At 55.1% G+C, this 14633-nt stretch overlaps 1 protein-coding gene across 1 annotated transcript in view; it reads right to left on the bottom strand.

The window, feature by feature from the left end:
- Positions 1–1459: 1459 nt before the first annotated feature.
- The window catches only part of SIPA1L3 (signal induced proliferation associated 1 like 3), a 100494-nt gene continuing 87320 nt past the window's right edge, over positions 1460–14633 (bottom strand). The window contains 4 exon segments of the mRNA XM_034638669.1: positions 1460–3733; positions 5106–5187; positions 7067–7202; positions 12711–12854. Of these exon segments, the coding sequence (XP_034494560.1) occupies positions 3590–3733; positions 5106–5187; positions 7067–7202; positions 12711–12854 (506 nt within the window). The 3' untranslated portion in view covers positions 1460–3589.

Consider the following 14633-nt stretch of genomic DNA (forward strand, 5'->3'; position numbering starts at 1 on the left):
GAGAGAGACAGGATCCAGGGACAGGTAAAGTCCCAAGACAATGACACAGAGATGAGCCTTCAGGGGAGAGGACAAAGAATTTAGGGAACAATAAAATGTGGAGACAGCCAAAGGTATGAAGGGCTTCAGAGGTTGGCTGAGGACAGAGCCAGGGGTGACGGGGCGGGGGGGGGGGGGGGGGGGGGTGGGGGGGGCAGGGAGGGGGAGAGCGAGACTGGGGGAGGGTCCAAGAGGGCGCTTGCTGGAGAGATCGGGACGTGGCCGGGGCAGTTGAAAACTGGGGCAAGATGGGAAAGGGACCAGCGGGGCACAGTGTGGGTGCGAGTTGCGGGGCGTTGGACGTTGGTGTGTGTCACAGGCGCCAGGAGAGGATGTGAGAACAGCCTGTTCCACCGTTCCCATGCTGGTGGGGGTAGGGCAGCACGGGGAGAAGATGGGGCCTCAAGGAGGGTGGAGACTGGGAGAGTGTCTGGAACACTCTAGAATTTTTAGGAGATGTGGAAATAGCTGGTCCACCTCCTCTGGAAAAAGGATATATAACCGTTTTGGGAAAAGATATTTTTTCGGGGGGGGAAGGGGAGAGGCTGAGTCAGAGAAGCATCAGGTTTTAGCTCAGGGATGGAAAACTCAACGACAGGTAAGGGGGTGAGGCGGGTCAGGAAGACTTAGCCACCTGGCCAGTCCTGCCAGGAGGTTGGGCTGCTTCTCAGATCTGGACTTCCCACAAGAGGCCAGACCTTGGATTTTCACGTGGAATTCTGAGATTTAGAAAATCAGTTGGACCCTGATCCCCAGGTCAAACTATGAGTGTTTCATCAGGGCTGCTGCGTAGCCGGGCCAGGAGAGCCCCTGGAGGGAGGAGGTAATGGGACACCCCCGTCTCACTGTGTTCCCCCCTGGCCTGGAAGCAGGAGCTGATTTGCACCCGAAACCACCAACCAGACGACTGGCAGTGGGAGGCCTACTCCCACCAATGAGGGTGGGGGCATGCAAATAAGCCAGCGCTGGGAAGGTGTGGCCTGGAGAGGCCGCAGCCAAAGGAGGCGGGGGCCCCTTGGCACTGAGTCCCGCTGCAAAGGACAGATTTACCAGGCTGGAAATCCGGCTGTCTGTACAACCTCCAGATTTTTAAGTTTGACCACTAAATCTGAAACCGGCCCGTTCCGCTGGCTTTCTGGCCGCTAGAAATGACTTCTTCGGTGCAATCTCTCCCTCTTTTCAACTTAAGGACTTCTCACCTTCTGAGAGCTGGATTCCTGTCATTTGGGTTCCAAAGAAAGGAAGTTAGCAAGGCTGGTGCTTAGGGAAGAGTGAGTGAGTGTGTGTGTGTGTGTGTGTGTGTGAGAGAGAGAGAGAGAGAGAGAGAGATGGCGTTGGGACAAGGGGGACAGGAGGAGGGGGCTGATGCTGGACCACACCCTCATCAGTGACTCCGGGCAGCTGCCCAGCTAGTGAACACACAAGCCACTTCTATGAAACATTTATTTCCTTTGAAACCTGCAGAAACATGCCAAAAAAATCTCAAGACAGGGATGGCGGGGGGGAAGACAATAAAGAATAAAAAATCCAAATGAAACAAATCAACATAATGAAAAAAAAAACCCTGCTATTTTCAAGCCTTCAGATAGAACACCAATCTCAAATTAAATAGATTTCTTTTGCAGAGATCCTTAAAAAATAACAGAAAACAAAACCAAAAAAATCATAATTTACACTTGTCAATGTACATGATTAGGTCCCCAAAATGATTTGAATAATCTGAAGAGATGAAGAGAACTTAAAAAAAGAGTGGGGGGGGTGGGCAGCCTCCAGGTTAGGGTCTGAGGAAAGGGCGGTGGGGCGGTCCTGGAGAACCCTTCCAAAAACGGGGTGGGGAAGAGGGGCAGAGATATCACAGTAGTTGGCCAGGGCTGAGGACCAAGCTAGCCCCACACCTGCGGCCCTCCTCTCACTCCGCCGGTGAGGGGCCGGAGATGACCGATCAGAGGGCTTCTTCGGGACTGCAGTGCTGCTGGGGTCAGAGGTTGATCGCAGGGAGACAAGAGTGTCCTTTTCTGCTGCCCCAGCCTGGCCCGTCCCCATCTCACCTGGCACCTCTCTGAGTGCCTGTGTCCCGTGTGGTCCCCACAGCACCCTTCCCTGAGGTTTCTGGACCCAAAGAGAAGGCGGTGGGGTCTCTGGACCAGGGCTGGGCCACCTGGTGCTGGCTTCCAGCCCAGAGAGTGCTGCCTGGAGCGGGGCCAACTCCCCCTGCCTGGGGCCTCCCCAGATGGGAAAGCCCGCCAGCCTGCTCCCCCTGACTATATCCCTCGGGAGTCCTCCCACTGAGTCCCAGCCCGTGGGGGACACACCTTGATCCTCAGCTTGAGGTTGGGGGGAATCCACAGATTGTGGCCATACAGACTTGTTCTGGCGCAACTCTACATGAAAAAATAAATATATATATATATATATCTTTTTTGTTTTTAAAGGAAAAAAAAGAAACTCTGTTTCCTGGGTGAACAGCGTAGTACCGCTCTGGCTTGGCTGACTGGCAAGCTGCCCCTTATTGCATTTAGAGAACCAGCATCCCGTGGGGGTTCACACACCAAAGCACCCCCCCGGGAAGCACAGTGAGGGTGTCTGGACGTCTGCTCGCTCGCTTGCGAAGGGAAAACAAAACCAGAGAGGAGATGAAGACTGTTTTCTCATCAGCCCTGACCTGAGGGCTTTGTGTAGCCCCTCTTGGTGCCTGGAAGAGGCCCCGGCCATGTGGTCGGAGCTGGTGGGGCTGGGGAGGAGAGACTGGGCTTTGCGGCCTGGGCAGGAGCTGGAAGGTAGAGCGGCCCAGGCCCTGTGGCCTCTGGCGGTTGAGGGGCTGAGAGAAAAAAGACTGTAGAAACGGTCCCAAGTGTGCAAATAGAGTTTCCCCTCAGAGAAGCTGACTCTGGATGCTGGGGCTTACTCTCTCCATCCTGCGGTCCCAAGAAAAGAATCGAAACTCTAAGAAAGTGCTCCGGGCGGCTTTTTGGAACAATACGGTTGGAAGGGGGTTATGTCCGTGCTTTCTGGAGCGAGCACACCAGTACTGAGAGCCCTGCCCAGTGTCCACACAGGCCCTCCTCTCTCTGGGGCCTGGGGGAGGCTCGGGCCAGTCTCACACTGATTTCTCATGCAGGGGGCTTGGCCCCACAAGCCCAAACTCTGTTGTACGCAGTGAAGAAACCTGGTTTGTGGACTCCTGGAGCTGTGGGGTTTGGAGACACACTCTGGCCCTCCCTTCTCCCCTTCCTACAGCTTCCGATGGCTTGGTCCTAGGAAGAGGCTGATGGGCCCCCTGGGGCCAGGGTGGGCATGGTCCAGTGTCAGGGAGCAGAGCTGGGCAGTTCAGAGGAGGGGCCTGAGACCGGATCACCTTGTGGGGCCGGAGGACCGCGAGTAGACAGCGGCTCACAGCTCTGGTGAGGCCTACTGCCGTCCAGGGTCTCCGTGTCCATGAGGAGGGCAGTGGGGCCCTGGCTGGGTCATCTCGGTCACGCTCGCAAACGGGGAGCGAGCTGAGGGAGATGGGAGAGCGGGAGCCCACAGCTGGCCCGGCCAGGGGGCCACGTCAGAGCTCCTTCTTCTCCCTGCAGAAGATCTCGGCAAACTTGCGCAGCTGCTCGCTGGCGGCCTGCGACTCCTCCTGCAAGCGCTGGTTGTTCTGTCGCAGGCTGGCCACCTCCGACTGCAGCACTGCCTTGTCCTGCTTCTCCTGTGGGGCGGGGCTGGCGTGAGCGGGTGGGAACAGCGGCGGCCTCCAGAGCGCCAGGCAGCCAGGGTTGAAATACCAGCTGGGCTTGCTTGCCAGCAGCTAAGCGACCCTGGGCAAATTGCCTCATCTCTCTGGACCTGTCCCCCTCAACTCTTAGAACAGAGACCTCATGGCAATGATTATCACCTCAGTTTACCCTCACAGCCACCCACGGACTTGGGGGACTGCTGTTAGGCTCAGGCTCCCAGAAGAGGAAACCCAGCCTCGCACAGCAGGTGGGGAGCTGGGATGCGGACAAGGGCTGCCTGTACGGGTTCCGCTGGCCCTTCTGAGATGCCCTTCCAGTCTCTGTGACATCCCAAGGCAGCCGACTTGTCCAAGGTCACACAGTATTACATGGTGGCATTGGAACCTGGGCCCCTAGGATTCCTGGGCTTGAGACTTGCACAATATATTCTGCCACTTTTTTGTCTTTTTCCCCAAAGTATATAAAGCAACAAGCAGAAGTTCTCTGCCCTTACTTCTCTCCCCTTGCTTCTCCATCCTGGAGATAAGTATAACGAACAATTTGGAACGCTGCCTTCTAGATAACCCTCTGACCCACGGACTTAAACACTGTTTTTTCTTAAGTATGATGATGTTCTAGGCAATAGTTCTGTAGGTTGCTTAGTTCCTACTTGAGTGACTAGATTTCTGTTGTATGTCAGTAAATACACAGATTCCTGCTAGTGTTTTAATTGGCTGCAGAGTATTCCACTGCATGGGTGTCCTGTCCTTTATATAACCACGCTCCTGTGGAGGGACAGCTGCACTGGAGCCAAGTGTTTATTGCCAACGGAGCAGCAGTGAACATCCCTGCTCACGGATCTCTGTCCCCATGCTCGAAATTCTGCTGGACAAATGCCCACAAGCAGAACTGTGGGATCGACAAGAGGCAGAATCACATTTTTTTTTTAAATAAATATTGTCCAACTGCCCTCTGAAAACGCTGGGCCAATTTGTTCTTCCTCCAGGAATTTAGGAGTTTTCTCCATGTGCTTACCAAACTTTGGTGGTGTCACTTTCTTTTTTTTTTAATTTTTTTTATTTTTATTTTTTTTTTTAATTTTATTTTATTATATTGTGTTAATCACCATACAGTACATCCCCAGATTCCGATGTAAAGTTTGATGCTTCATTAGTTGCGTATTGGTGGTGTCACTTTCTACTCTTTGCTCATGGCTACATTCCTTCAAAGCTGGGTGGACCCCCTAGGATGGGTGGGGTGGGGTGGGGACAGGTGCTTCAGCCTCGCGGCCCCCTGCCCCCCGAGTGTCGGGGAAGCGGAACAGGGCGGCGCACACCGTGAGGGCTGGCTGCCTGGCGGCCTTACCTTCTGGAGGTCTGTGTGCAGCTGCTGCAGCATCACCTCCAGCTGGTACACCTTGCCTGTCAGGTCCAGGGGAGGCTCCTCGCTGAAAAGACAGGGGACAGGGTGAGACTCAAGGCCCCCAGGCCCCGGGGAGGGTTCCAGACCCACGGGGCCCAGGACCCTTTTGTCCCTGAAGTTCTGGGGATCCCTATCCTTGCTGGGGTCCTGAGGGATGCCTGGAGGAGGGGCTCTGGGGGAAGCCTGAAGCCAGCCCTCCTCCCTGCTGCGCTCCACCCAGAGGAAGTACGTCTGTGGGTGTGCACAGGGGCTGTGGATCTGTGGATGTGGGCGGGGCTTGCGGGTGCCTGTGGAAGGCTGGGTGTGTGCCTGCCCTGAAGAGCGCCCTCTCCCCAGGCACAGACCATGCCTGGACTTCAGGGAGAAACTCCTCCCAGGTGGAGCACCTCACGTGGCACAATACAAAGAGACCGCCTGCGGACATCCACCGAGCACCCCGCAGACCTGGGCCCTGCGTCTGCAATGGGCAATGAACAGGAGGGCCTGCCCTCGGGGACTATAATAAAGGACACCGACAAAGATGATGACAGCGTTGCCCTTCCAGAGAGCCTACCCTGTGCTGGGCACAGTCTCAGTTTAACACAGCTCCTCGCCCAACGTGGTCTGGGAGGGCACCGTGTCCTTATCCCCAGCCTGTGGGTCCTCCTCTGGGCAGCCCCCAGCCCTGGCCTGCTCGGCCTGCGGAGCACAGTGGGCAGNACGCACAGTGGGCATCTACACCACAAGGCATGGCGGGGGTGCCGGGGATGGGGGGGGCGGGGGGCTGGGCTGCTGCAGACCAGAGGGGAGAGAGAGGGGGGAGAGGACTCACTCTGCCTTCCCACCCCTTTCTTCCCCCTCCCCGATCTTAGATCCTGGGGACCCCCAGCTGCTGGGGAGGTGGGAGGCAGGTGGGAGAGGGTCACCAGCTCAGGGGTGAAGGGATTGAGGGAGCTCGCCCGGAGGCCACGGTCCTGCCATTCCCACAGCCAGCCTGCTCCCCCGCCCACTCCTCCCTCGTTCCTCCCCTCTCAGCAGTGCAGGGCACTGTCTGTAACCGCCTCGTTCCTGTGATTATAGTTGGGCTTATATCTACCACATCTTTGGTGGAGGTTGAGTTCTAAAGCCAGTGAAAGAGGAGTGTGAAGAAGAGTCAAAAAAAAAAGAAGAGTCAGAAAAACCCAGAAGAGTCAAAATTTCCGTCGAAAATCCCTCCATTTGCCCATAAAGTGCAGCGCCCTGCTGATGTACACGTCGGCCTGCACGGCGAGGTGCGCCGGTGAGAGTGACGCGAACTCCTGAAATCCACGGACGTGCGAACGTGCCCTTTCCACTCTGTCTCCCTCTTTTTAATTATATTTCCGGCCAAGCGAGTGCAGTCAGATATGTTGCACTAGATGTGAGAGGACAGATGTGAGAGGTCTGTTTCCCCGTCCTCCCCCGTCCCTGCTGGGTCCACGGACAGCCCAGCTCCTGGGTCCACGGACAGTCCAGCTCGGGCCGCCAGGGGAGAGGTGACCGTCTGCATAATTCAGGCATGTGTAGAGGGGACCCAGGAGGAGATGGAGGGGAAATGAAAGGCAGGAAGGGACCAGGGTGGGAGGTGCCGTGGGGAGCACTCCTTAGCCCTTCACAACTTAGAAGTGAACTGACTGTATGGCTTACAGTGCTGTCTCCATCCATGGGGATGGTGCTAACCTGGACTCAGCCACCACTGGGTCCCTGCGCGTGGATTACTCCACAGTCTGTCGGGGAGAAGAGTAGATGTCTCCCCAACTAGTGTGGAGAGGGTGGTGGGGGATGCCGAGCAGCAGCTGCCTCTCACACCCCCCCCACCCCCGCCGTGGCCCCTCTTTCACTGGCCGTGGATCTGGGTTGTAGGGACTCAGGCTGCCCGCCTCCAGGTGTTCCCAGGGAAACCTCACCTCATGGTTGGGGTGGTCCTGGGAGTGGGGGGCCCCCTCTCCAGGCTCAGGTGGCTGTGGACAGGACTGTGTGCAGGTGGGACCTCCGGGCTCAGAGCTGGGTCGTTGAGGGAGAAAAGCGAGACGGCTCTTTGCACTGCCCAGGAGAAAGAGGGGAGAGGGGTCAGCAGGGCTCCCCGTCCCTCCACCCCCCTGTACCTCTGCCCCACTGACTAACCACCTTTCCTGCACACCTCCCAGCCAAACCACCCAATCACTTTTGCTCGATAACACAGGCATTTAGGATGGGTTCCTGCCCCAAACCCAAACTGAGTGACACACAAAAATCCCATCCTGATTCTAAGCAAGCTTCTGGACCCAATGAATGGTTTAAACAAAATTCAAGGGATAGAAACAAGTGAAATGACAGTGTGAGAGTAACCACCCAAATTCGGCATAAATGACCTGGTTTCATCAACAAGGAATGATATGCAAAACATGGCCACAAGTAGATGAGGTTGAAGCTGGGTGAGGAGCTCATGGGGATTCGTTTGCACTATGGTTTTGAGAATGTCTGTGAAATTTCAAAAGTGAAAAGAGAAGCAAGACAGAGAATACTATCATACTGAAGAGAGAAAAGGTGGTTAAAGCTCCGATTCCTAGGTCCCACCCTAGACTCACCCCGGGGACGGGGCCTGAGCACCTGCATTTTTTTTTTTTAAAGATTTTATTTATTTATTTGACAGAGATAGAGACAGCCAGCGAGAGAGGGAACACAAGCAGGGGGAGTGGGAGAGGAAGAAGCAGGCTCATAGCAAGAGGAGCCTGATGTGGGGCTCGATCCCATAACGCCGGGATCACGCCCTGAGCTGAAGGCAGACGCTTAACCGCTGCACCACCCAGGCGCCCCATGAGCACCTGCATTTTTAAACGGGGACCAGGAGATGATCTTTCTGTCAGGGTAAGAACTGGTGGCAGCCGGACCCTCTCAGAGCCACTAGGTCAGTGAGCCCCGGGGACAGCTGGACAGTGGAATATGTGGGCACAGAAAACCAGGGGGGGGAGTCCCTGTGTGCCCATTGGGCACAGGTGCTACCAGGAGCTCAGGGGCACAAGCTGGCCACCCAGCAAAGGCAGGCCCCCGATTCAAGTTTTGACATTTTTAAAGAAGTTTTTATTTTATTTTTTGAAGATTTTTTATTTATTTGAGAGAGATTGAGAGAGCGAGAAAGAGCACGAGTGGAGGGAGAGGCAGAGGTAGAGGGAGAAGAAGGCTCCTTGTTGAGCAGGGAGCCCAACAGAGGGCTTGATCCCAGGACTCTTGGATCATGACCTGAGCCAAAGGCGAACACTTAACCCAATGAGTCACCCAGGTAGCCCAGATGTTGACGTGTCTTGTTACCAGCAATGGTGACCTTGCTCCCTTGGTTAAAGGGCTGTCCACTGGCTTTCTCCGTTGTGAAGTGACTACTGTTCCCTTCCAATAGCCACTGAGTTAGGAGTGAGATGCTGAGTCTGGCCCACTCCCAACAGCGAAGGGAAATTAAGCCCCACCTCCTGGAGGGACGAGTATGAAAGCACTTGGGGATTATGCAATCGTTCATTAAATATTTTGGGGTAGATACTGTGAGGCTATGTAAACACTTTGCTTCTGCTTAAAGTCTCCCCACTAATTTTAGAAATCATCAATCACTACTGTTATTTTAATGATGACTTTCCATTTTCCTCATTCCTTCTAGATGAGTGGGGATCCTCTTATAAGGAAGAGCTGTCATATAGCCACCGTCTGTTTATTCAGTTACCTACTTACATGAGTATGGACTCATGGACATTTATTCTCTTCTTTGGGTTAGAATCCAATACTGCTATTATTTATTTTGTTGTTCAACTGCTCCAACTTCGGCCATTGGCAGCTCTTCAGGATGACTCCTGTGTCCCCCTGACTGCTCTATTCCCCCCCCGACCCCTTTTGCTAAAGCATTTCCTTACTTTCTAGCACCACAAGATGTGATCTCCTTTACTTTTTTTTCTGGAATACTTTGAAGCAAACCCAAGATTATTTTTGTAGTTCACCCACAGAAGCTTCCCTATGCCACAGCTATCACGCTGTGAATATACCTACTGAAATTAACAATAATTCCTTTAGTCTTTTCCATCTGTTTGAATCACACAGGATAATGCACATACAACATCCCGGAAACAAACCAAGCGCACAGCTCTGCTGCCGGCCCGCGCCCTGCTCCACAGGGAAGTAACTGCCACTGTGGCACTGGTGTGTTTCCTTCCAGGCCTTTCTGCTACACGGTCCCACATCACCCATTACCTAACCTTCTGTGGTGTTGCGGGGGTTCATTTATTAATTTCATAGAGAAGGAGGAGACAACTCCCTGGGGGACTCTGATGTGCTACCAACCTGCTCCCCCAGCTTTCTCACAGGTGGTGCTGGCTCCTAAGGCAAGGTCGGGGGGTGGAGCAGTGTAAATGGGGTGGCTGCGGGGGGGTGGGGCTCTGGCTGCCCAGTCTCTCCCAGAAGCCCACAGCGGGGGCTCAGTGTCTGGACAGCTCTGTTTTCTGAAGACAATACCACAGATGCTGGTGGCATCTGGTCTTCAGGGAGCGGCTTGGAGCCTCCAAGCTGCTTCCCACAGACCAGTGGTCTTGGCCCCGGGATGCCTGGACACCCATGGGAAGAGAGAGGTGGGGAGAGAGGAGGTGGCCCCGCTGCCTGGCACCCCTCCCGGGACATGCCCCCACACTCCCCATGCATCCTGTCAGATGAAGAGCCAGCTGCTTGGGGAACCCAGGGAGTGAGACCCCCTGGGTACCCTGTGGAGACTTGGAGAGTCCAATTGATAAAGGCCCTCAGATTCTCTCCCTGGATCCTGAATCTGGGGTTAAAAACCCAAATGGCCTCAGGGACGCACAGGTGCTACCAACTGACACGCGTTCGTTTGTAAGAGCAGTAAGTATACGTAAACCCATCAATGCTTACAAACACCTTGCAGTAGGAATGTCACCTTGACTTTACAGACGAGCAAACTGAGGCAGCAGAAGCCAACCACTTGTCACCCAGCTCGTCAGTGGCGAAGCTGGGGTTCAAACCCAGGCTGGAGGCTCTGCTTTACTTTTTAACCGCGCCTGACCTTTCCTCCCTCAGGAGACAAGGATGCCTTCACTTGTCACATCCTGCGCTGGCCCCACTCCTTTCCCTCCCTCCCAAAGTCCTGGGCCCAAGTAATGTTCAGCCTGACACTGCCCGTGACTTGTAGGGGGATGTGAAGTCCTTGGGGCCAGCAGCATCGAGTTTGTGGCGTCAACGAATGAACGGATAAAAAAAATGAACCTTTTTGTCCTTTTTGTCCCCCAAGTCACCACCACTTTCCCTCAGTGGCCATTCAGATCGTGGGTAAGAGGTGAGGTCTGCCCAAGTCCACGCCAGGAAGGACGCACCACGGGGTGATGGTCAATCGGGCCACATTTAGAGGAAAGGCGTCCCTGTGCCAAGACTCCCGAGATTTGTGGGGAGAAAGGGCATGTGCATTGTCCGTCTGGCAGTGCCAGGGCCTGCATCCAGCTTACACTGCACCTGCCACACACGAGGGGCCCCCTTCCCCTGCTCACCCACGGGGTCCTCCACCTCCGTCTCTGCAGCTCGGAGAGGTGAAGAACTGTAGCTCAGTGAGTTACAACCCGAATTCATCTCAATGAGGAGAGTGCCTGAGCGTATGTACAAAAGTGTAAGAGCATCTGAGTTTCTTTTTCTATAAGTGGTCTGTTTCCTATGCCCATCTTTCTGGAGGATCTTCAGACCTGGTTTCGAATCCTGACCCCGTGTGCCCGTAGCCAGGTGGGGGATGCTGGCAGCTGAGCCTCAGTTTCCTCAGCTGTAAACGGGAATCCTAACACATCCCTGAGACCAGAGGTTAGAAGTGATGTCTGTAAGGTGATAAAGTGCTGGCTCTGTGGAGATGCCCTGTAATGTCATGGCGGCCGTGTCACCTCCTCCCAGAAGTGCCGTGGAGCAACCCTCTCCTCCGCTGTGTGTCAGAGCTCTGAAGAGTCCAGTTTACCTGCAGTACTGGGCCCCTGCTAGCAGCCATTGCCCTGCTGGTGGTTCCTGAGCATAAGGCCGGGGTAGACCAGAGGCCCAGCTTGGTGTTCTCTGACCGCTCTCCCTCCCACCCTGCCCACCCCCGGAGGCCTGACTGTCTTCATCCTGTGACGGGAGAGGCTGCAAGGTAGGATGGAAGAGACCAAAGGAGCAGACAAGGAGGGAAGCTTTCTCCAGGCCACATGCCAGATGGGGACTGACCCAAACATGGAAATAGGAAGGCCACGTACCCTATGGGTCTGGTTTAAGGGATCCTGCTCTAAGCCAGACCCATTCAGGCATCCAGCAGTGACCAAGATGGTCCCAGGTCCTGCCCTCCCAGACCAGCGGGGAAGACAGACCCCCCACTGGACAGCAGTGGCCCTGAGTGGTCAGTGCTGGGTGAGCCCAGAGCAGGTGCCAAATCCAGACTATGGGATATCAGGGAGGGCTTCCTGAAGGAAGGACAGCAAAGCTATCATCTAAAAGATGAAAACAAGAGCCAGAAGAATATGTTCATGTCTGTCAGGGGTCACCATAGGTCTCATTTTACAGATGAGGAACTGATGCTTAGAAAGACAAAGCTGCTTGCCCAAGGTCACGTGGGAAGGAAATGGCAGAGTGCTAGCTGTCCCTCATTATCTGTTTTCCCTTTTTCCCTAAGAACAAATCCCAAACGTTCATTGGGCATATGGCCTCATTTTGCACGCAGCCTGTCCTGGAGCTATTAGGTATGGCTGTGTGTGATGCTCCAGCCCATGGTAAGGAAGTGGAGGAGTGTCAGGCTTGGGGATGTGTCCTCTCTCCTGCTGCTCGGAGCTGGATACGGTGGCCTGCACTCTAGCAGCCATCTTGGACCGTGAGGGTGAGGCCCCCCGGAAATGGCAGAGGGCACAAGGAACCTGCACCCTAGTGCATTTCTTTTTAAAGATTTTATTTATTTATTTGCAGAGAGAGAGACAGCAGAGAGGGAACACAAGCAGGGGGAGTGGGAGAGGGAGAAGCAGGCTCCCCACTGAGCAGGGAGCCTGATGCGGGGCTTGATCCCAGGACCCTGGGATCATGACCTGAGCCGAAGGCAGACGCCTAACAACTGAGCCACCCAGGCGCCCCACCCTAATGCAGTTATGGAACTTCGGCTCCAGTCCCAGGCTACCCACTCCAGGAATTTTCACCTGCATAAGACCTTGCACACTTAAGTCATTGTTAATTTGGGTTTTCTGCTGCTTGCAGCCAGAGCAAACCTAAACACAACTTGGAGGACTATAAGTTCACCCTGTGATATGATACAAGGGACCGTCTGTTGAGGGCTCGTTCTGTGCCTGATGTGTTTCACACATGGTGTTTCATGCAATCCTCACTGTGGCCCCAGGCATGTTCCTGTTCTGTAGATCAGACAGGCAAATACACTTGCCCAGGACTGCACAGCGAGCCAGAGCCAGGGCAGGATGTGAACCCGGCTCCCCCTAATTCTGGATCCTGCGTGTGCCCCACTTCAAAGCCCTAAGGCCTCTGCTGGTCCTTCTAGAACAGAGCGGGGGAAGGGAGGGGCCAGGTTGGGTGGAAGGTGCCTACCTTCGTAGGCCTTGGCTGCATTCACTAGACTGGACCATTCAAGGCCAGCAGCTGTGTCCGGCAGGGGCATCATCCCGGGGTCAAGGCGCCGCAGTGGCCGGTCCCGCCCATCGGTCAGCGAGAGCTCCGAGGCAGAGATGGTGGCTGGGTAGGAAGAGTGGGGGGTGGGGGTGAGGAGGATGACAACGTGAAGGAAACAAAGACGTTCATCCATTCTGTTTTACTTTCTGTGTAGCTCTGTAACCCTATATAATTGTTATAACAGCACATACGATCAAATAAATATGTTACCATCATTAGAAGATGCCAAATGCCAGCAGGTAAGAGGGTGGGAGTGTCAGGTGTTTATGTGGGTGGGGATGGGGTAAGAGGGACAGTACAGTGGGAGGTGAAGTCAGAGGTGACGGGGCCTCGTAGGTCAGGAGGACTTTGTCTTTTACTCTGAGTGGGATGGAGCCACAGGCGGTCTCTAAGCAGGGAGGGACACGACCTGATGCAGGCGCTCACAGGCTCCCCCTGGCTGTGTGCGGAGGCAGGTCTGTATGGGGGTGGGGAGCAAGGAGGCAGTGAGGAGGTTGCTGGGGAGAGCGGACAGCACTGGGTGAGGCGGGGGCAGGGGAGTGGTGTTTGTGTGGCAGGTCCTGGAATGATTTTGTACGTGAAACCAAACGGACTCCCAGAAGAGGGGACTGAGTGTGGGCCAGAGAGAAGAGTATAGGGTGACCTCAGAATTCTGAAGCCAGCCTTGAGATGGGGAGGCCGGGGGTGGGCCACAAGCTTGTTTCTGGAGGTGTGGAGAGGGGGAGGCAGTGCTAGGCCACAAATATAAATCGGGGTCGTCAGTGTGTGGCCAGTGTCTGGTGGCGGCAGCGTCACCGTGGGGAGACCTGCTGAGTCCCTGTCTAGAAGGTGGGGCAGAGAGAGGCCCCTGGTGTCTCCGGGTGTTGGGAGTGACAGCAGCAGCAGCTGCATTTGCTGCAGCCATCGGCTGAATCCCGTGTGCCGGGCAGAGGCCCCGGGCCTCATCTTGCTGACCCTTCACAGCTGCCAAAGGGGAGGGGACAGAGGACGGCCGTGGAGCACAGAGAGGTCAGGAGGTGACTCAGGCAGGAAAGGCAGGGCCCAACCATGCTGGGCGCGCTCTGGGGACCACCATCTCACAGCCTCACCTCAAATAGCTGGGAGGGAGGCGCTATGATGACCCCCTGTGTTGTGGAGGGGGAAACTGAGGCTCAGAGCGAGATGCCTGGCTCGAGTTCACACTCGCTCTCAGTGGCACTTGACTTTGAACTGCGTGGTCTGACGCTGACCCTGCTCGACACCCAACCCCACCAGGCTTTGGGGTTTAGAAGGTCCCTGTTAATACTCTATCCTAACCCTGCTCTCCAGTCCTGAGGTACAAACCTGACTCACAGGGGGATTAAAATGCTTGCTCCAGACGGAAGAATACCAACAGAATAATAAAGAGCTAGTGCTCTTCAGTGCTTACTGCACCTGTCAGGGATGGTACGCAGCATCTTCCACGTACTAACGTGTCTGAGTCTCGGTTTAATGTGCTGAGGGGCAGGTCGGCCTAGAGCTGAGACGGGGATGAGGACGGAAAGGGAGCAGGCTTTGGGGAGGTCCACCTCAACGATATCCAGCCCTCAGCCCAAACCCCTGGGGTAGACATATCTCCGAAGTCAAGATCTGTCTGCCTCAGAGGGAGCTGCACAGGTGCTGCCGATTACACACCGGCCCCTGGAAAGGCTGGGCAGCACCCCGTAGTCAGGGCCAGCGATCTGCAATTGAAGTCACGATCGCTCACACCACGTGGGGTAGAAAAGGGCAATAAACAAACAGCCCCGTGGCTGTCTGGGGTGGGTTTTGCTGCTCAATGAGCCTGGCCTGAACTTCTGCATCACCTCTCAGGTTTGGACCTTT

The sequence above is a fragment of the Ailuropoda melanoleuca genome, chromosome 12 (genome assembly GCF_002007445.2).
Source record: "Ailuropoda melanoleuca isolate Jingjing chromosome 12, ASM200744v2, whole genome shotgun sequence".
Classification (NCBI taxonomy): Eukaryota; Metazoa; Chordata; class Mammalia; order Carnivora; family Ursidae; genus Ailuropoda; species Ailuropoda melanoleuca.